The sequence below is a fragment of the Ostrinia furnacalis genome, unplaced genomic scaffold, assembly GCF_004193835.3.
Source record: "Ostrinia furnacalis isolate ACB-3 unplaced genomic scaffold, ASM419383v2 OfSCF6470, whole genome shotgun sequence".
In the NCBI taxonomy this organism is placed as follows: domain Eukaryota; kingdom Metazoa; phylum Arthropoda; class Insecta; order Lepidoptera; family Crambidae; genus Ostrinia; species Ostrinia furnacalis.
This window is the reverse complement of record NW_021136709.1, coordinates 44,336-64,636: the sequence shown is the minus strand read 5'-3', so window position 1 is coordinate 64,636 and position 20,301 is coordinate 44,336. Positions and strand designations below refer to the sequence as shown.

The 20,301-nt window shown below is 36.1% G+C and overlaps 4 protein-coding genes across 4 annotated transcripts; 3 read left to right on the top strand and 1 right to left on the bottom strand.

Annotated features, from left to right (window-relative positions):
* Positions 1-2,888: 2,888 nt before the first annotated feature.
* Positions 2,889-4,135, top strand: LOC114362401 (uncharacterized protein F58A4.6). The gene is made up of 3 exons (XM_028317797.1): positions 2,889-3,417; positions 3,495-3,609; positions 3,769-4,135. The coding sequence occupies exons 1-3, from the start codon at positions 3,077-3,079 to the stop codon at positions 4,063-4,065; spliced, it is 753 nt and encodes a 250-aa protein (XP_028173598.1). The 5' UTR covers positions 2,889-3,076; the 3' UTR covers positions 4,066-4,135.
* Positions 4,136-4,730: 595 nt separating this feature from the next.
* Positions 4,731-11,155, bottom strand: LOC114362402 (bleomycin hydrolase). The gene is made up of 12 exons (XM_028317798.1): positions 11,003-11,155; positions 9,177-9,334; positions 8,847-8,977; positions 8,507-8,621; positions 7,650-7,787; positions 7,172-7,292; positions 6,892-7,019; positions 6,291-6,418; positions 6,013-6,111; positions 5,602-5,722; positions 5,353-5,463; positions 4,731-5,245 (listed from the first exon to the last, which is right to left on the bottom strand). Exons 1-12 carry the CDS (start codon positions 11,085-11,087, stop codon positions 5,123-5,125), a joined length of 1,458 nt encoding a protein of 485 aa, XP_028173599.1. The 5' UTR covers positions 11,088-11,155; the 3' UTR covers positions 4,731-5,122.
* Positions 11,156-11,702: 547 nt separating this feature from the next.
* On the top strand, positions 11,703-15,394 carry LOC114362404 (uncharacterized). Its single transcript, XM_028317800.1, has 4 exons — positions 11,703-11,943; positions 13,471-13,572; positions 14,152-14,452; positions 15,143-15,394. The coding sequence occupies exons 1-4, from the start codon at positions 11,800-11,802 to the stop codon at positions 15,253-15,255; spliced, it is 660 nt and encodes a 219-aa protein (XP_028173601.1). The 5' UTR covers positions 11,703-11,799; the 3' UTR covers positions 15,256-15,394.
* A 2,887-nt stretch (positions 15,395-18,281) lies between these two features.
* On the top strand, positions 18,282-19,385 carry LOC114362405 (protein PFC0760c-like). The gene has a single exon (XM_028317801.1). The coding sequence runs from the start codon at positions 18,282-18,284 to the stop codon at positions 19,383-19,385; it is 1,104 nt and encodes a 367-aa protein (XP_028173602.1).
* The last annotated feature ends 916 nt before the right edge of the window (positions 19,386-20,301 follow it).

Sequence of the window (20,301 nt, the reverse complement as noted above, 5' to 3'; positions counted from 1 at the left end):
ACATATTTGTAGTATTATTGGTTAATGATTGTAACGAGTTGAAAAAGTACTGTTTTTGCGCCAAACGGCGTAAACGCTCTTAAGGTGAGTATAGACTAGAGCAGGGTTTCCCAATTTTTTTTTGCCAAGGAACCCTAATTGATTATACTTTTCCTAGCGGAACCCCCGTACTACTCCGCCCGCACGCCCTGCCTCTCCCTTGTGCGACAACAGTAACAACAACAACAAGTCGGTGCGAGCGAACAACGTCGGTCACGAAACGCGGGATAATATTTTTTACGGAACCCTTGCGGCCTTTCCACGGAACCCCACGGAACCCGCAGACCACCATTCGGGAACCGTTTGACTAGAGCATAAAATTTACTTGTGACAGAATAACAAGCCGCTATAAGAATGTTCTAGTGTCTGTAACATAATTATCACCTTTCCACGAACGAAACGTCGTACAATTTGCCTGTTGTATTGTATTGTACCTAGTACTTACCTACAATTCTTAAAAACGTTACATTAAGTACTTACGTAGAAATGTTTTTGTCTTTACTCACCTTTAGGTATAGACGACAGCAATACATTTTACACAGAGCATTGATTGAGATTTTTGATGCAAAATCGCTTCTATCGCAATTGACTATGATAGTGTTTACCATAACGTGCTTTCCTCTGTACCTACGTAACTGTATCTAAAAAATAGACTTTGGGCTGCTTAGGCAAGATGCAAGATGGATATCTAGAAGAGGACATAACACCACCTACCAAATCGAGCAAAAAAGTGCCTACAGGAATCGAACCCGCGGCCTCTGGGTCCGATACAGGTGGTGTTACTGCTAGACCACAGAGGCGATTAAATAGATATTTCGAAGGGCTTACTACCTAATCTGCAGGAGAACCAAAGTGACCGACATAGCTAAAATCCAGTGGCAGTGGACGGGGCATAGCTCGTAGAGACGATGGCCGTTCGGGCAGAAAAGTTCTCGAGTGGCGACCATGGGCTGGAAGACGTAGCGTTGGCAGGCCTTCTACTAGAATACTAGATGGACCGACGATTTGGTGAAGGTCGCGGTAAGAGCCTGGATGCGGGCAGCGCAGGACCGTTCTTTGTGGAAAACCTTGAAGGAGGCCTTTGTCCAACAGTGGACGTCATTTGGCTGAAACAAACGAACTACCTAATCCTGAATCACGAAAAATAGAGTTACATCAAGCCTAAACACTCATGATATTAATGCTGGGTTGCACCATCTTATTTTCATTATAACAAACGTCACAAATCTGTCAAACATCATACAAAAAACACTGGTTATAGTTCCAAAATACTGAACTGTCCTATCGATGACATTGACAGCGGGGCGCCACCGTCAATACCGAATCGCTGGTTCCGATTTTTGCCATGTTGGAAACCATAAAGTTGAACGATGGTAGCGCCCCCCTGTCATTGAGTTTGGCGGGACAGTTCAGCGTGGGTCATCTATACCTATCGTTATACCTAGTTACGGTCAAAGTTAAGTATGTGGTGCGATTCAGCCATAATTTTAAAGGTGTAAGAAGGTCCCGTCTGAAAATAGCATAGGTTTCTAATAAATGTCACCTCTTGCGTCACATTACGGATGTTCTACACTACCTGAACCGTCCCACAGACGGTTCGTGTACTTAGGACATCTATTTCTCTAACACACTGTAAGTAATACCACAGAATATTAATAAGTAGTAGAATAGTAATACCTACCTAGGTACATCTATTGTATTGTAATTTGTAATGCGCATGAATATTCTATTTTTATGCACGTATGCATGTAGGCTTGTGTGGTATGTGAGGTAAGGCACTTTGCAACGAAAATAATTAGGTATCACACTGTCTTAAGTATGATACTTATTCACTTCAAATGTGTGTTCTAATCAAAATTATCTTTATTTGTGTAGACTAATTAAATTAGTACTTACAAATCGTCAAATTCTTTTATGGAGCTTATGTCAATGTCTAATTATTTTTTTGCCATAAGAAGAGAAACGCCGCAACAAACCATTGAGCTATAATGTACTACTTACTATTACTTCAATGCAACAAACTCAGTCACCACTGTTGAACTTGACAGTGGCAACCTGTACCCTAAGCACGAATAAATCGTTCTCGTTACGATACAGGCACGTCAGACTACCCATTTTTTTAGCATATTCGCTCCTATTACATTACAACTTTGTCTTTGTCCAGCCGTGGACGTCTTTCGGCTGAAACGAACGAACGAACATTACAACTGTGACCCCATTGTATTTACCTCGACATACTATCCTCTGTACCTATTTACGTAAATTATTTTTTACGAACCAGAATAGCGCCGTTTAAAATTTTAATAAATATCCAACATTATCCGACCGACAGCCGATAGGTAAGACTTCTCAAACCACCTATTACATGGCAGATAAAAAGGGACCTGTTTCAAATGTTAAAATACGTTTATTTTCAGGCACATTTNAGGGTTAAGATCGTTTAGTCGACGCAGCGTTGAAATTGTACAGATAAATGCAGTTTGCGCACTCACTACGCGACGTCAAGCAATAAAAACCTAAAATTCGAACGCCAACTTTTTGCTACAACGCTCTTAATAATATTTCGAAGGTGGATTTTCATTTAAGGTTACTAGTAGATAACGCGGTAAAAATATGAATAGGTTCTGGGAATGAATGTTACAAGTTGCCCTTTGATACCGGCCAATATCTCTCCCAAGCTCGAGTTGTGGTGGTGGTGGCCAACCTGCCGCCCCCTAGCGGTAGCTAAGGACGTCATTTTACTGAGTAAAAAAAAGATTTCGATGGCTGTTGTGTGAATTGCCTTAGCCACCACATGACACAAAAAAACAATTTGACGTTCATTTTGAGTTTTTGACATCAGCTGTCAGATGTCAATGTGACATTATTGTGATTTTGATAAAATTTGATTCAGTCGTGACTTCGTAATTTATTGAATTTATATCATAAAACTGGACCAGTTTTGCACTTATGTAATCGGAACAAATAATTACCAAGTACTGGGATCGATACATAATACGGTGTCTGTTAGGTGCACTAATTTATAACCTAACTTACGATGCAATTGGTTACTAGTGTTCGCCTTTTTCGTAGACCTTACACGATATGTTATGTATCCGAGGAAGGCTTGGTGATTCCAGACACTCAGTGCTGCAAGCTCCTAGGCATCGAGTGTGGATACGGCGACTATTATTACGATAGTGGCTACAGGAACAAGTTGAAGTTTGTGGCCACTGCATTTTTCCTCCGGCCATTCGTGCAGGCCTGTATAAACTCGGATGAGTACAGGTACAGGGTGTTGTTGCATTTGCACAAACTTTGTGGATGCCCTGAGGATGGGGTAGTGTTTTTGAAACTGATTCTAGAGCCTCCAGATAAGGAAATTATTGACTATGGATGGTAAGAAATTCTCTTGGAAAATTTACTACTTCTTATGCTATTTCTATAAGATTTTAACACTTCTGTGCTTGTTGCAGGAATGATAGAATGCTGAGACTAATTTGGACAAGGGTTGAAATAGAAAATGCATTTTCTTGGCTGTCCACTCTAGGCGGTGCTTATTCTGCTTTAGGAGACTATTTTGAACACTGCGTAAGTCATTTTAAATACTTCTATGTCACCTTAAAATCCTTGCCTTTATCTTATCTTAGCTAAGATACATCCAAAAACTAAAAAAAAAATTTAAAAAACTTTATACTATAACAATAGATACAGTAATAGTTGATTGATGTTTTTTTATTTATATTTCAGGCTGAAGAAGCAGGTAGAATATCAATACGACAGTACAAGCTGTCAAAAATGCTCGGAGACGAAGGCTTAGCTGCTCGTAGCAAGTTATATTCTGCCCTATCATATTCCCAGAAGGGGAAAATCAAATTAGCTAGGCACGTAGTCCGTAACGTTGCAGAGTTTGGCCGGGCAACAAAGGACAAAAGACTCATACGTATGTGTCAAGGTGTATGGGCCAAGTTGAAATATTTGAGATCTTTGAAGAAGAAACAAGTTGGTGATGCCACTTGTGACGGTGATGTGCTGATGTGTAAATAAAGTACGTAATTAAAGTACCAATACATTTCACAAATGTGAAAAATGATACAGGATCTATTTATAATAAAAACATAATAATATAAACCACAAAGAACAAAGCAGTTTGTAGTCACATAATGTTTGGTGTTGTAAATAAATTCTTACCGATTTTAAATTTGTTCTTATTTAATTAATTTCTGGAGTTAATCACCCATTTAGGTTATAAATAAAATTTTTAATAAATGAAACAAATGCTTATTCCAATAAAATATATTAAAGATAACGCCCGAAAATTCAATTAATGTTATAATGGCAATTGCAAGACAAAAATGACCTGCATTTCACAAATTCTTCACAATTTCTTACTCACAAAAGAGTACTAATGAACTTATTACTTGTAAAAAATGTACTTGTTTGAAAGTTTAAGTACAAAATGCACCATTTTACAGTTAAATGAGAATGAAATACAAAAGAACTATTATTAATAATTGGTTTAATAGTTGACATGGCTATGGTGCATATTAATAAACCAATCAGAAAATCTAAAAAAAAAATGTTGATTGATCTAAGTCCAAGCATTTGATTTAGATTAATTGTGAAAAAAAAAGGCTGGTGTAAGATATAAAATATTGAGAAAATAATATTGATGAGATCATCATCTGCTATTAAATACCATGTAATTTTTAATTGGTTTATTAATACACACCATTCTGTAAGTTATGGTAACTTGAAAATGAACACATTGTTAACCTAAATATTAATATTGTTATGTAGGTATAATGATTATTGTCAATATTTTTTATATCAGATCTGAATCAAGATGTATGCCAAAAGATTCGTGATATGGACTATTAAAGCTCATAAAAATTGCATGTTAATTTAAAATTTATTGCTTGTTGTTACTTAAAATACCAAATATAGCAGTCACTTGATGACGTATAAATCTTTTTCATGCATAATACCGTAATTAATAGTTGTCCCGTTTGCCACCCTAGTGAAATAGTGCTGGCCAATAGGAAGAGACTCGTGAAAAAATCACTTTCTACTACAATGTTGTTCTTTGTAAACTTGCGTAGGGTTATTCTTTGCTGCACAGCGGACAAGCTAGGGTGCCCATGGGGTCCCATGCGGGCAGGACTTTGGCTTCTTGTTTGAACACTTCAAGCACCTCATCTGCGACGTATTTCTTGTCTACTACGATCTGGAAAAACAAATGAATATTTAGAAGAAAGAAGGAGAAAAATCACTTAGAAAATACACAACAAATTGTAAAAAAAAAATGTGATTTATTAAAAAAAAGTTTTTTACCTCAAAAACAAATTCCCTGAACCATGGTTCCGTGAGAAGCAGGTAGCCTTTGTTGTACTCTTTATCTCCGTATGAGTTTTCTACTCTGAATTTTGTTGGGTTGCCCAGTTCCTGAAACATAATAAAAGTAGCGTTGTAGTGAAGAATATATTCATAATCGAGTTTCGCTTTATATCATAGTGCCAATCACCCCGGTGGCAAGCTAGATGGGAAGGGGGCGGATGGGAATAAAGGTTATGGAATACTTACATCGGTACCAACGGCTGTAAACACCATAGCGTGCGTCATGCAAGAATCGCCGTATCGCAACCGATCCGCCTTCTTGAGGCCGATCTGAACGTCCGTGTTGAATATCAGCTTGTAGTCGTGCCTAAAACAAAAAAAAATATTACACCAAATTGCGAATGAACACATTAGGATATCTAAATAATAAGAGTGTATTGCGATTTCCGAAGTTTCTTCTCAGCACTTGCTAAATTAGTCATTTCGCAGTGGTGGTAAGGTCCAATGGAGAATTAGTTGATTAAAGATCTTTTACAAGTAAAAAATGAATTAAATGATTTAATTTATTTTTTGCTGTGCTAAAATTAAAGACAATTCATTTCCTTTCAATAAAACAGTGTTGCAATTTTTATAAATAAGAATTAGAATATAACTTACGCATCCAAATCTTCAAGTCCATGTTTCCTCTCAAAACGCTTGGACACCTCACATCCGAACCATACTGCCTCTCCGCCTTGTATGCTGTCTTTTACGGCTCTGAAAAAAGATTTTTATTCTAATCAGGTAATCTATAAATTAATGAAAATTACTAGTTTGAAATTTTCTCCTCGAATTAAAACTAAAAACTGCTACTGATGGCTAGGTATTCACAATAAGGTGGAAAAAATGCACACGCGATAGAAAAATGAAATTATATAAGCATAAAAGTAGCTTACTTCATTAGGGTCTCAATGGGCTGGTTGTTGTACGCGGTCTGTCTCCCACCGATGACGTTTCCGAGGCACTGCAGCGTGTACAAGTTTCCGAACGGGTTCGAATCCCGGGGGTCGCTTACTAAGCACACCTGAAAAAATAAAATAAATAATAAAATGTGTACTTACTTAATTTTTTCCCATTTCCACTGTGATTTGATTACCGGGGAAAATGGGAATAAATTCGACACATTTTTGTAGAGACTCGCAAAAAATGTGTACTGGTCGCTCGTTATTTGAATTGATTTGTTACCAAAACTATTAGATAAGTAATGAAGTGAAACCATAAAAAAATACATAACATTTATGACTGCACTAGCTTTCCGCCCGCGGCTTCGCCCGCGTGGAATTTTGTCTGTCACAGAAAAACTTTATCGCGCGCGTCCCTGTTTCAAAAACCGGGATAAAAACTATCCTATGTTCTTTCCCGGGACTCAAACTATATGCCAAATTTCATCAAAATCGGTTGCGAGGTTTAAGCGGGAAAGCGTAACAGACAGACAGACAGACAGACAGAGTTACTTTCGCATTTATAATATTATAGTTGGGATTTGTCCATAAATACCTTGTCATCGACGTTGAAGAGCGGACGAACGTGTTTGTTGTAGAACTCTTGCGGCGTAAGCGAGCCGAAGCTTTGGTATGCCTTCTCCTTGTTGTAATACTCGAAGTTAAACTTGTCTGGCGGGGTACCTGAAAGACCGAGCGGTACATTGCTTTACTTTGTATATTGAATCTTAATGCTTTGATCTAAGGCCAAAATTAAGATAAGATAGCATTTATTTCCGAAAATATGGTATGAAAAGCAACGGCTAAATATTAAAGAAAGAAGACAGGTACTTTACCTAAGCAAGTTGCTACGATGTTGTATATTATCGCTATTTGCTTGTCGATGGTCGCTTGCAGTTCCTCGTCCGAAGCGTCAGCTTTGACCTTTTCTCTCAATTCCATTGCAAATTCACGCAACTGTAAAAAATAATATTTCAATGACTTGAAATAATGAGCAAAGCTGTTCAGAATAAAAACTGCATCGCATCTGGGGTGCGCGGGTTTCCCGTTACATTTGGTCCTCTTGAGATCATGATTTTGTGATACAAGGGCTGCATATCTCATGAATTAGTACAAGTCTAATGAATTAATGATACTCCATTTCGGGATGAGAACGCTCTCTGATTCATCATACACAAAATAAAGGATTTGGTCTACCTACACTGATCAGGGGAGCTGGGAATTTTGCATAATTTAGTCGTTTATTGTGAAATCTATGTGAAAAATGAAGTTCCAGTTAAGTACTAAGTGTAAAAGTTCTAAAAAACCTCGTACCTTGGTCTTGATGATTGCGTTCATGTGCAAACTCTTTTTGGAGCTGAACGACTCCTTGAAGCACTCCTTCGGCACCAGTCCATACTTGTTCACCAGGTTCACGATCATGTCCCATTGGCCACCATCGTTGATGGGATCCTGTAAATGTATGTGAAAATGTCTAAAACAATTTGCTCATAATAAAATAACAAATTTCATAAATGTCTATCCTATCCTACTAATATCATAAATAGGACCTTCGGTTAAACCTACTAGATTTATTTTCAAATGTTCAGGACGGAACGGCTAAGAATTTGGTTCTTTTAGAGGGACCGCCGGGTTCACGAGCTTAGGTAAAAACATGGGATAGATTTTATCTCGGTTTTGAAATGAGGACTCTTGATAAAGTCCTGTGGCGGGCCGAAATTCACACGGGGTAAGGCGAGGGAAAAAGCTAGTAAGATAAAAAAAAAACAAAACCGTTGCTTTTAATTATCAATTATCACTCATTTAAATAGGTAATGGCCGGAACAAACATACCGCAAATCTTATCAGTTTTTAAGGTATTTTCCTGGCTGATATTCAGTTTAAATCGTAAACTTAAACAATGGCAAAACAATGATTTGAAATCATGATGATAAGGGTGGCACCTGTATGCATACCTACCTATAGTTTAAATAGGTACTTAGCATCAAGTCGCAAAATTGATGTGCTGTGACTGTAGACTACTAAACAGAAATGAATGATAGAACAATGGGTAATCCACTGCTGTTTGATCGTAAAGAAAATTAACAGATGACACTTACACAGGAAAATATTTATATAAAACCCTATCCAATCACTGAAAGCGTTAGACAAAAGTTTTAATATATTTTTACCTTGAGAAGAAAGTTTACGAGCCTGCCATCTAGTTCCTCTCCTTGTTTTGCAGTGGTAATAATGTTGTTCAACCAGTAGTGTGATCGTTCAATTTTATCCCAAAAGAAGAGGTAACTGTAAACAATAGAAAAAACATTTTTACTATTAAAACACAATGAGTCACAATATTAATTAAATGCTTTTACAAATGCAATCGAAAATTAATTGTTTCAATTGCCACCCTGGGTGGAAAGTGGGAATCAATTGGGAAACAATATGAATTCTTTTAAAATAAGTAGGTTTACTAGAAATTCAAGTAAATGTTTCATACATTTGCACCATAAAAAAAACTTACGTTACCTTTGTGAGAATTCAAACTCGTCAATGCCATACTTCTTCACGAATGGCAAGCGCATAACATTGAGAGCTGCAAACAGCCAGCAACGGCCCGAGTTCTCTTGATTTGTTACTGGTTTACCCTCTGATTCTAACTGAAATTTTACAATAAGGTTTAGTTAGTGAATGACACTTTTGGGGAAAATTTTGCATTAGTTATTATTTTTTAGTCAGTCAGTCAGTAATAAAACAACTAACATTTTAATCAAAAGATGGATATTAGAAGTTATTTTAGTTTCTAGGACATCAAGTAATCTTAAAGTTTTTGTATCAATAATATTTTATTTTAATTACCCTAATATTATAAACATGTGAGGCACTGTCTGTCCTTCTCCGGCTGATGGCAATCTCGAAGGGATCAGTCCGAGTGCAGGCATTCTGGGCCAATTGATTCTTCGGTTGCGCATAGAAATCATCGTTGAGTTTTTTTGTGGTCTCCAACGTCAGTGGCTCTGGAAAAAAATACAGGTTTACAGTTGATAATAATATGACTTATATAAACGTTTTGTATTTCTATGTAAATAATATCCTGGTATGATTTATGAATGTCCTTTATGAAGGTTATCAAGAAAGCAAACAAGGCAAATGATAAATAGTATTGCAATCACTGCTATCTATTTGGCTTGTTAAGTTGTGGTATGAAAAAAATTACTGCCCACTTTAGATAATAATATTTACCTAACTATAATTGAACACCAAAACGAACACCAAAACGAACACAAAAAAGAAATAACTATAATTGTTTATTGCTTTTTTTCTATTTTTATGTAAAAATCTTTATGCACACATAATACATAGACATACCAAGTTTCAACCTTCAATGGTTTCAACAGTATAGCTCCTAAAGTTTCCGAAAAAAGTGGCTGTGACATACGGACGGACGGACAGACAGACAGACATGACGAATCTATTGAGGGTTTTTTGCCATTTGGCTAAGCTACGGAACCCTAAAAAGTCTTTTAAAACTATTTTTCTGCATATAATATTATGTGAAAATTTACCTCCCACATATTTTTTTACTTGATCGCCTTCACTATAAACCGCCAGTTTGACTAATTAATTAATAAACAGTCCCAACAAAGGATTCTTTAAAGTTAAATTAATATTAATGTACGCCCACCTATTNCCTCAATAGAGTCTCTCAACAAGTAGGTTTCAAAATGACCATGGACAAGATTTAAAAATCATGTCTAAAAACCGTGTTGCACCCACTCCTCTAAAAGTTGGAGACTCTACACTCGAAGTTGTTGACAACAATGTATACTTGGGACAAACAGTCCAGTTAGGTAGGTCCAACTTCCAAAAAAAAAAAAGGTCAATCATCGAATCCAGCTCGGTTGGACAGCCTTCGGGAATCTTCACGATATTTTCACGCGGCGTCTCCGTCGCGTCGCCGCTCCGCTTTAAATCCGCTTGAAATCCGCCAGAGTGGCAACTGTGGCAAGGGCCTTAAAACTCAGAGGCACACTCATGTTCAAATACCGTAGCCGAGTCCTAAAGCTGCGGTACGCGTTCGCCACGCAAAGAGTGAGCAAGACAGCAATATTTCACTCACACGTTTCATGCCTTGTTTATGACGACTAGTCTTAACGCCCAGTTAATAAAACATCGAAGCATTACAAATAATACCACATATAAACAACAAAATTAAAATTAAAACTAAATGTATTCTGTCGAGAACACTGAGAATATTCCCGGGAGCGTTCTCGGTTCTCGAGAATATTCTCACTGGGAATATTGCCGGGAACGAGAACTTTCTCAGCGGCACATCTCTACGCCCACCACTCATTCAATAATATTTGATGGATAGAGAATTTGATGAGTAAACTTCAAAACTATAGTCTGTTATAGTGTAAATAGACACGATGTAGTTAAAACTTTTTGAAATACAAAGAAAACCAGGCCATTACAATGGTACAAATTAAAAATAAATTCGCAATGTCACATTCGACGTCCTAAAATAAGTCAAGTAGATATCCAATAGTTTTCTGATTTTCCTGTAAATTAACTGAAAATAGTGCAAATAATACTGAGTAATATTTAAAACCGTAAGACTATTTTTGATAGACTTTACTGTTCGAAATAAGAAGTCCAAAAAGTACACGGAATGCAGTACTCACTTGATGACATGGTTGCAGCTGATATTTGAATTAGGTAGGACGTCTTGCACTTGAATAACGCAGTGAAAACTGATTTAGAAAGCATTTATTTTAAAACAAACCAAACCTTACAATTTTGTGACGTTTACTGAGCAAATGAAATATTATTGTCCGTCTCTTTCTAACCTATTCATGTTTCCGATATAAATACAGGTCATTCTGTGCACGCATCGGTCATTGAACTTCAGCAGCTGACGTCCAGCTGATTTTGTATTAATTAATTAAAAATTTATTTATTAAAAAAAATACACTATGCTTTAAATATTTTTAGTTAAAATATTCACACTTTTTAGTCTAACTGTAAATCAATCAAATAAGTATCATACGTTTTACAAAACAACTGCATGTAAAACGAAACGTATCAGTATTTGACATGGCGGGAAATTTAAGTTTATTGGCACCGATTAGGAGGGAGTTTTGAAATAATTTAACCATTGCACTGCTCGTCTTCCTATGATTTTATTAACTTATCCTTTTCAAAATGAATTCCTGACTTCGCATGGTTAATAAAATAAATGTTCTATTAAGGTTAGAGGGAAAACTAAACTGCCATAGTCAAATACTAGGTCGCAGNGGTCGCGGAAGAAAATCAATACGTCTGACAAGCAACCCTACCGCTGCGAGATGACACTTTGTATTAGTTTGCGCATAGATCTTTGTTTTGGGTTCGCGATTTTGTCGTGTATGTTGTTTTTGAGGTCAAGGACTGACACGAGAATTGGCTAGATGTAAAATAGGTCTGGAAATTCATTTTCAAAATGTCTTTGAAGGCGTACGAAGATGCTTGCACCAGGGCTGAGCTGTTCGGCCAGCCTAAGCCAGACAAAGAAGATTTTTTGGAGAGAAACAAACATTTGGACGTGGTGGAATTTGAGGAAGTGGAGATCAACAAGACTGCAGAGGTTCGTAAATCCAGTGCCTCCTTTACAATTTTTGTTTCTCTTTATAATTTTCGTTGAAAACTAATAGTGTGAAACAACAATCTCGTTTACGTTAAGTATCAATAAAAATATTTTTAAATAAAAAATACGTCATGTTTACAATTTATTTTTTTGAAAAAAATAACAAAAAATAATTTTATTTTATATGTAATGGAATCTTAGAATCTGAATTACATGCATTTCTAAGTCTTGTATCATCATGAAACTTTATGCAGATTAGATGACAATACAATATTTTGGTACCAGCTGGTCTGATGATGGGACTGGAAGGTGGCCAAAGGAACTCCTAAACGAAACGGTGGAATCACATCGAGTTTGAGGTGGCCATAGGAACTCCTAAACGAATCGGCGGAAACTCATCGAGTTTGAGTTCGTTGGATTTGTCTTTTCGAGCACTTTAATGCTAGATGACGTCCAGGGTCCTGATGATTCCTGTTAGTAATTAAAAGCGTGTTTTTAGTTTTTTAAACTATTCTTTACATTTGACATTAAGGGCATATTTCACAATCGCTTAGTAAGGGCCTGTTTCGCCACTTCTGGATAAGTTGTGGATAGCCTATCTGACGGATCATTTGACACATTTTTATATAAAATACGTGCTAGCTAGATTGATCTTAGTCTGTGCGAGATTAGAATGGTTATCAAACAGCTCAAAACAACAAGGCACCNTTTGGCGCGAATTGAGGACACTAATCGCCTTAATTAATGAATGTCATTGCTTTAGGTTTTTTTTTAAAAAATAATATTAATTTCCGTTTGTTTTATGTTTTGTAGGAAAAATCTTTTCTTCTTTATCTTAAACTAGCTGACCCGGCGAACTTTGTTCCGCCTTAATGGCAATAAATAAGCAGACTTTTTTTTATTTTGAACGGGATAAAAAGTATCCTATGTCCTTCTCCTGGCTCTAAACTACCTCCCTGACAATTTTCAGCTAAATCGGTTCAGCCGTTCTTGAGTTATAAGTGGAGTAACTAACACGACTTTCTTTTATATATATAGATTACTGCACTGCGAACTTGGCAATGATATTGGGGATAGGCAATGGAATTTGGCAATGAATTTGTGTAATTCCTGGAAGTGGTTAACCAAGGCTCTAAATAGGACAAGCTCAACCTTGCCCTATTTAGGGGCTTGGTTAATGTATGTACATTATATTTATTAAGTATGTCACATAATGATATTTTTTATTTATTTTACACGATGTTTTAGATAAAACACTATTTTTTTTAACTTTATGTGGATTTTTAGAAAGAAAGACAAACATTTGTTTTGTTCACACTTAGAACAAAAATTTCACAGTTTGATTAGGTAGGTACGATTAGAACCAACCTATCACCTTGTACCGATTTTTTTAAAATTCTTTCAAATTAATTTAAATTATTAATTTAGTTCTTATTTATATCGTACATAATTATTTACACCCAAATGTAAGAAAATTAGTTTTTTAATTATTTGAGTCATAAATGTTATTGTTTTCTATACTTTCAGAACACAGCAATGCTAGGCGAGAATATAAACCAAGCCAGTTCGGGTCTACACGAGCTGAACACTATCCTAACTTCTACCCAAACCAAATTGAATAGACTCAAGGTATGCCCATGTAAACATCTGATTTTGTATAGATGTTACAGGAAATGTATGAATTCTAGGAATTGTATAAAACTCATAGGAACAATTCCTAGGAATTATATACAATAACGGATACATTTCCTGTAACATAGATATTATGACAGCAAGCAGACATCAAAATGGCAGGCCTCCCACTAGACCGACGATCTGGTGAAGGTCGCGTCGTAAAAGCCTGGATGCGGGCAGCGCAGGACCGTTCTTTATAGAAATCCTTGGGGAGGTCTTTGTCTAGAAGTGGACGTCATTTGGCTGAAACGAACGAACGAAAATCAAAATGACGATGACATCTTATATTATTATGTGCTTTTCGCTTGCTTGCTCTAAATTCTACTGGTTTAGTAATAAAGTCAACACTGCTGCCTATTTACAGAAAAAAAAAATAGTTTCATGAGTTTTTGTCCTGTTATATCCTCCACTGTCTAAATTGGAATTATTATTTAGTACATTTCCATTTTCCGCTGGTAACTTTCAGCCAGCTTCTTACAGCAGAGGTTAAATTTAATGACCTGAAGATAACATCCTCCTTCATTTGTTTCCCAGGGCGTTTGCGGCAGCCTGACAAACTTCTTCCGAGTAAAGCTGACAGCTCGAGACAACCTGTCCTACTCTAGCGAACCGAGCTACATCGGCCAAACGAACTACGACAAAGACTACATCCCCCCCTCCCAGAATTCCTCCATAAACCAGGGTCTGGGCCCTGGAGACAATGAAATGACGTCACGCCACAACGATGGCGTCACTTCTCCAAAAATCGGGGATATTAACTCCGCGCTAGATGACTTGAAGATTATGGAGCAGAATGAAGAGACGACTCTGCTGAGCAAAGGAGTCAAGGATATAGGTAGGTAAGAATATAATAATATGACTGATATCATGATATTATTATTGGTAATTTTTTTCTTTTGTTATTGTCACATTTTGTTAAGTTTTAGCATGCAGATACGACTGACCGCTTTTGTTTCACTAGAGGCCGCTCGCGACTTTGTACGTGGACCCTGATTTACCCCCTTAGGGGTGGAGTTTCGTAAAATCCGCTCTTAGCAGATGTCTACACCCTAAGCCTAGGAGCAGACCACCAACTTTTAGTTGGCCGATAGTTGGGCCCGATTCTAATTTGTATGAAGAATCGGCCGATACCAAATCGGTGTAATGTGCGCACTTTCATAAATGCCCATACTGAATAACAGCGCGACCCAACTATCGGCCAACTAAGAGTCGGTGGTCTGTGCCTAATGCCTAGGCCTAGGCACAGACCAGCTAGGCTAAAAGGAATCTACCTGTCAAATTTAAAGATTGTAGGTGTTAAATGCCCATTTTCACAATCAATCCCTAATTTTTAAGTGACCCCTATGCAAACAAAATTCCTGTTATTTGTCATCATAGGGGTCACTTAAAAATTAGGGATTGATGGTGAAAACGGACAAAAGTTTCTGAGATTTCTTGATTAATTAGAGAGTCATAGATTTGATCAAAATTAAACGCGTACTTAACTTATCTCTTACGCAAATAAATAAAATTTATTCTGTTCAAGGTAAGCAAATCACTTCGCAGACCAGCAAGTTGGATGAGATGTTAGCACACGCTGACCGAGCCCAATCATCGCTGGACCGCCAAAACAAGCAGATGCGAAAATTTGTCCGATAGGATTTTGCTCAAATGGCTTAGGCTTTTGGATGTGAATGCGCGTGGAAATTTGACAATATTTATGATACTGATTCAAAATAGCTTTCATGTGTGTAGGCAAACACTTTTAATAGATTATTTTATTTCATATTTTACTGAATTTTTTGAATTTGGTTACTGAATTTTTCGTGTCCTATAAAAATTTTGGTGGCCCAAACCAGTGGGCTGTAAAGGGGTTAATATCAAGAGTGAGGCTGTGTTAAAAATATTTTAACCTATTAAAAAAGTGAATATTATTATTGTAGTTTGTAGTTGTTTATTTTGTAAATACTCGCTAGATAGCTTTTTAAAACTAGAATGTTAAAATGATGACACTTAATATTATTATTTAGGCCCGCATTATAAAACGATACCTAAATATGAATCTACGCATAAGAATAAACTTAAGTATGAATGATGTTGATGAAAGTAACTATTGTTCTGTAGCCGTGTTTCATTTTTTATTAATAAAGGAGTATGATTACAGTCAGCCAGTAATAAGTATGTGATGAAAAAGAAATAATGCCTTTATTGAATCCAATTTCCGTCTAAAAATTGCCAAATTTAAATCCTTTCTTAAATAGAACTAGAACAGAATATCAGGTACCTTTTCCTTTTGTAAAAATACCTAATGAAGATAATATTCATGCCCCTGTCACCGGAAAATAACAAGACTCGTAAGTTGATCAATTTTCTAGGAAGTTGATCAACTCTCGGAAAATAACAAACGGCAGTTGAAATGTACTATTTAACGCATCGAATTTTAGCTAATTGGTCAACTTACGGTACCTAGCCGTAATTTAATAATTAACTATAATTATTGCTACAAGTAAAATCATCCACAAATGGGCCAATCGTTGCGCAGTGTACTATTTGACGGTACACTATTATCCGTCACTTAATACACTTTTCTCTGATTGGTCGACAGCATTAATTATAAGCATTTAGCAAGTGTTTATTCATTGAGTTACAAACACTTAGATTATATTGTTTTAATTATTTACATTTTAGAGATAGGGATATTAAAGTTCGTCTATGCTATACAGGGTGTTAGGTAAATGGGTATATGAGCCGACACTAGCCCATGTTAACATGGGCATATAAATGGTATGGTGAAATCAGAAAATTGATATCTTCATTTTTATTATTTAAATTTTCATACAAATCGGATTTTATAAAAATTATTTTGTATGAAAATTTAAAAAAATAAAATGATGATATCAAATTTCTGACTACGCCATACCATTTATATGCCTATGTTAACATGGGCTAGTGTCGGCTCATATACCCATTTACCTAACACCCTGTATAGTTAAATAAATGAAAAATATTTAAAAAAAAATATTGGAGCTTAGAGTTTTATTGTTGTAAGTTATATTAATAATAAGTAAGTTTGTTTATTTCTACTACTACAGACTGCATTTCACTCATCATAAATAAAATGACGCGTTATAATGAAAATTATTACGACACAAAACAACAATTGCTAATTTTACTACTTTAAATAAAGAAAATAGATAGATTTGTTTACGTTTAAACCGGTAATGGCCGCGGCCGGGTGGCGGGGAGCGGTATAAAAGCACGTGAGTCTTTTAACCAATCAACGTGCACCTTGTCTTTGTCGGATGATTTAACGGCAAGACGCGCGCCGTAAATTAATCAACTTACTAAAATACATACGTTAAATAGTACATTTCAAATGCCGTTTATTATTTTCCGAGAGTTGATCAACTACCTAGAAAATTGATCAACTTACGAGTCTTATTATTTTCCGGTGACACCCCTCTAGTATCGTATAGTAGTCACTGTGTGTCGGAATAAGCCTTTATAATACGTTCCCCTAATAAAAATATTAATTCAACTGAAAAATGCTTGAAGAATGAGTGCTAAAATGACAATAGGAAAGTAAGTATTTACTTGGTAACCTTTAAAAAATTGTAGCTTTGGCGGTGCATACTGTATTATCAAAATAATTATAATCGATTAACTGTTAAATTGTTGTACAAAGTAAAAATTGGTTACTGAATGTCTAAACGTTGTATCTTCTTATGTTTTGCTTAAACTTCCAGATGATGAGGATACCTTTTATATTTCTTCAACTATTTTTGTAAGTGATAAATAATAAATGTAAAGGTATGTAGGTATTTTAATATTGTTAACTTTATTAGTAACCTGAAAATAACAGTGTTTAAGTAAATGAGTAAATGTCCGAATGTATATTTCTTCTTGTATTTGTAAATTTTAGTGGCACGAATGTCTAGGATATCATGGAATTTTATTTATGTATGTAATTAGTTACTTTACAATGCTGTTCTATTGAATTCATTGTTATTTTCGATATCCTCATCATTATGTACCTATAAAATAACTTAGTGTATAAGCTAATGAATGTACCTTGCTTCTTCCAGTGTTATAATATTTCATGTGATATAATGTTGTTGAACACGAAGTTGTTGTTATAATTAAGCTATATTTATCGAAATAAAGCTGTGATTTATGTGACGTATTTTTTTTAGTTTTCTTTAACCACAAATTCTTTCACAGTCTGAAATAAGTTACACCTAAATCCGTTCATGCTTGTAATTTTGTAAGTAATATACGAAAATAACTCTATCATACTGACTGTTTGTATATTGTAGAGTGGATTTTATCCTGAAAAAGGGCATTATGTTATTGCAAAAAATCTCGAACAGTTGTTTTTAATGGGGGATGAATATTTGGAGACTGATGAAGACAGGCTCTATCCACCTACTTTAAAGAAGTTTAATATTTTAATCTATCATAACTTAACCGTAAACTTTCTTGAGTTTGTCTTGAATTTTGAGTATCCTTTCTCAATACGGGCCTCACTCTTCCTGATAAACTTAGTCAAAACAAATCAGCATTGAGAAGTCACGCTTTTTATCACGGCCGAGCAAAAAGCCGGTGAACCGACCGTGAAATTTTACAGTATAAGAACCGGATTAGTGTACCATGACCTACCAATAGTTCAGAGTCCGACCTGCGAGATGTACCTCGTGCTAATAGCCTGTCAAGTCCTCCTGCTCTCAGTGACATCTGCCAATCCGTTCCACAAGTACCCATATGTGTTTTTACTAGACATCGGCAATGAAGAACTCGAGAAAACCAACTCAGAGCAAATTAGAGTCAATGTACCCGGAGGATCTTTAGCTTTAAGATACCCAGGAGTTGGGAACGGAGACACGATTACCCATGTTAGGGTAAGTGGCATAGATTTCGGCACAGACCTACAAGCTAACGTCGTGGATGGTGGGCCTGGATCCAAATACGTTGTGATTGTATTTGCGGGAAACCAAGGAACTCCATACGACGCTGTTATCACTGTACAAACTATATCTGATGAGGATATGAGCCAAAGTAATATAGCTAATTTGGCTAATAATAATAAGGTTGAAGATAACAACGATAGTGCTGAAGATCTTAGTAATGACGATTCTACTGATCTCAAAGCAGGTCCAGGAGACGAAAGTGTCATTCAAAGTGACAGTCAAGGTGCTGGAAACACTTATGCTGAAATAAGGCAGCCTAGTTACAGTTACGGTAACAGTGAAGGTGATAGTGGAAATGCGAACGAAGAAATAAGGCAAAATAGTTACAATTCCTATAGCTCTTACAAGAATAGTGATGACTATGATAACACAAACGATGAAGGCACATCTGACAATGATCAACAAACAAACGAAGATGATCAGGACGAAGAAGAAAACGATGAGCTAGATCAAGAGGACAACCAGGCAGAAGTTAATTATAAAAGAGGCAATATTCAAGATAGCCAAGTGGAGCAACAACACGCAGATTTCAACGATGACTACGGCAACGAAGATAACGAAACCCCATACAATGCTGACGAGTCCAGTAAATATTCGAAATATCAATCCATAATGCCGAAATTATACGATGGGGTAAGGATTTACCCTCAAAACGCTGTGCCTTTCGTGCTGTCTAGTGCTGACAACTCGGTTTACAATTCTGAAGACCCAAATGAAGTAGACCAGACCTTTAATGATGAAGAAAATCATAATAACTACAAAAATAAGGATACAAACAACAATTTCTATGACTCTGACGACGCGTCTGCGGTCGAGTCGTGAAAACTTTAATGCAATTTAGTGAAATTACCTAATGATAAGTTAAAATACCATATTATTTAGGTTTAAAAATATTTAGCTATTGTTTAATGTAACTATAGTCATAAAATATGAGTAACAGGAGTGTGTGGAATGTAAATAAAATGTTGCGTGTGCTGAAATTATGCCCCATTTATCCCGTTTTAAATGAACCAAAGTAAGACGTATACTTATTGGCAAAGTATGTGAGAAAAATAATAAGAGGCTTGATTATGGAAGTCTAATGAATAAATCTTGATAAATAAATAAAGTTTAATGGAGTTCAAGGAATTCTTTAGAAGGCATTTAACTTTTTACCCTACCGAAGAACAAAATTATGATGAAATGTGAATTAATACCTTGATAAATACACCTTGTTCTATAGGGCCTGCTTATTAAGGGAACTAAATCAGTGACAGAACGTATAAATAATATTATTTAGCACACAAATTTTATTTTATGAGAGAATGCAACCTACACCTACACTGTCCTTAACTGAACTAAACTATGAGGTAGAGACTATTTGGTTAGAGTGATCTTTTATAGCTCATCGTTATAATTTTGTCTAACGCATGTTTTTTAGTATGGCCAGAGAGGTCGGACTATTTAGGATCGAATTATCCTTCTGTCCTGGTCAACGGGTCAGCTATGGTACCATTTATGGGGTGACGCCTACAAGGAACGTGGATCATCAGTCCTATGAATGAATGTTTGTCCTTAATAAACGTGTAGGCGTCCACGAGCCACTGGTAATTGGTCAAATCATNCAAATCAAGTCATTTATAATCGGCCAATTTATTCATGGACAAAACAGAGCTAATATTGATTTATTATTGCTTTGATCCTTATGCCAAGCGCAATAAGACTGTAGAGTATTAAGTTACCTATACACGTTCAGCCC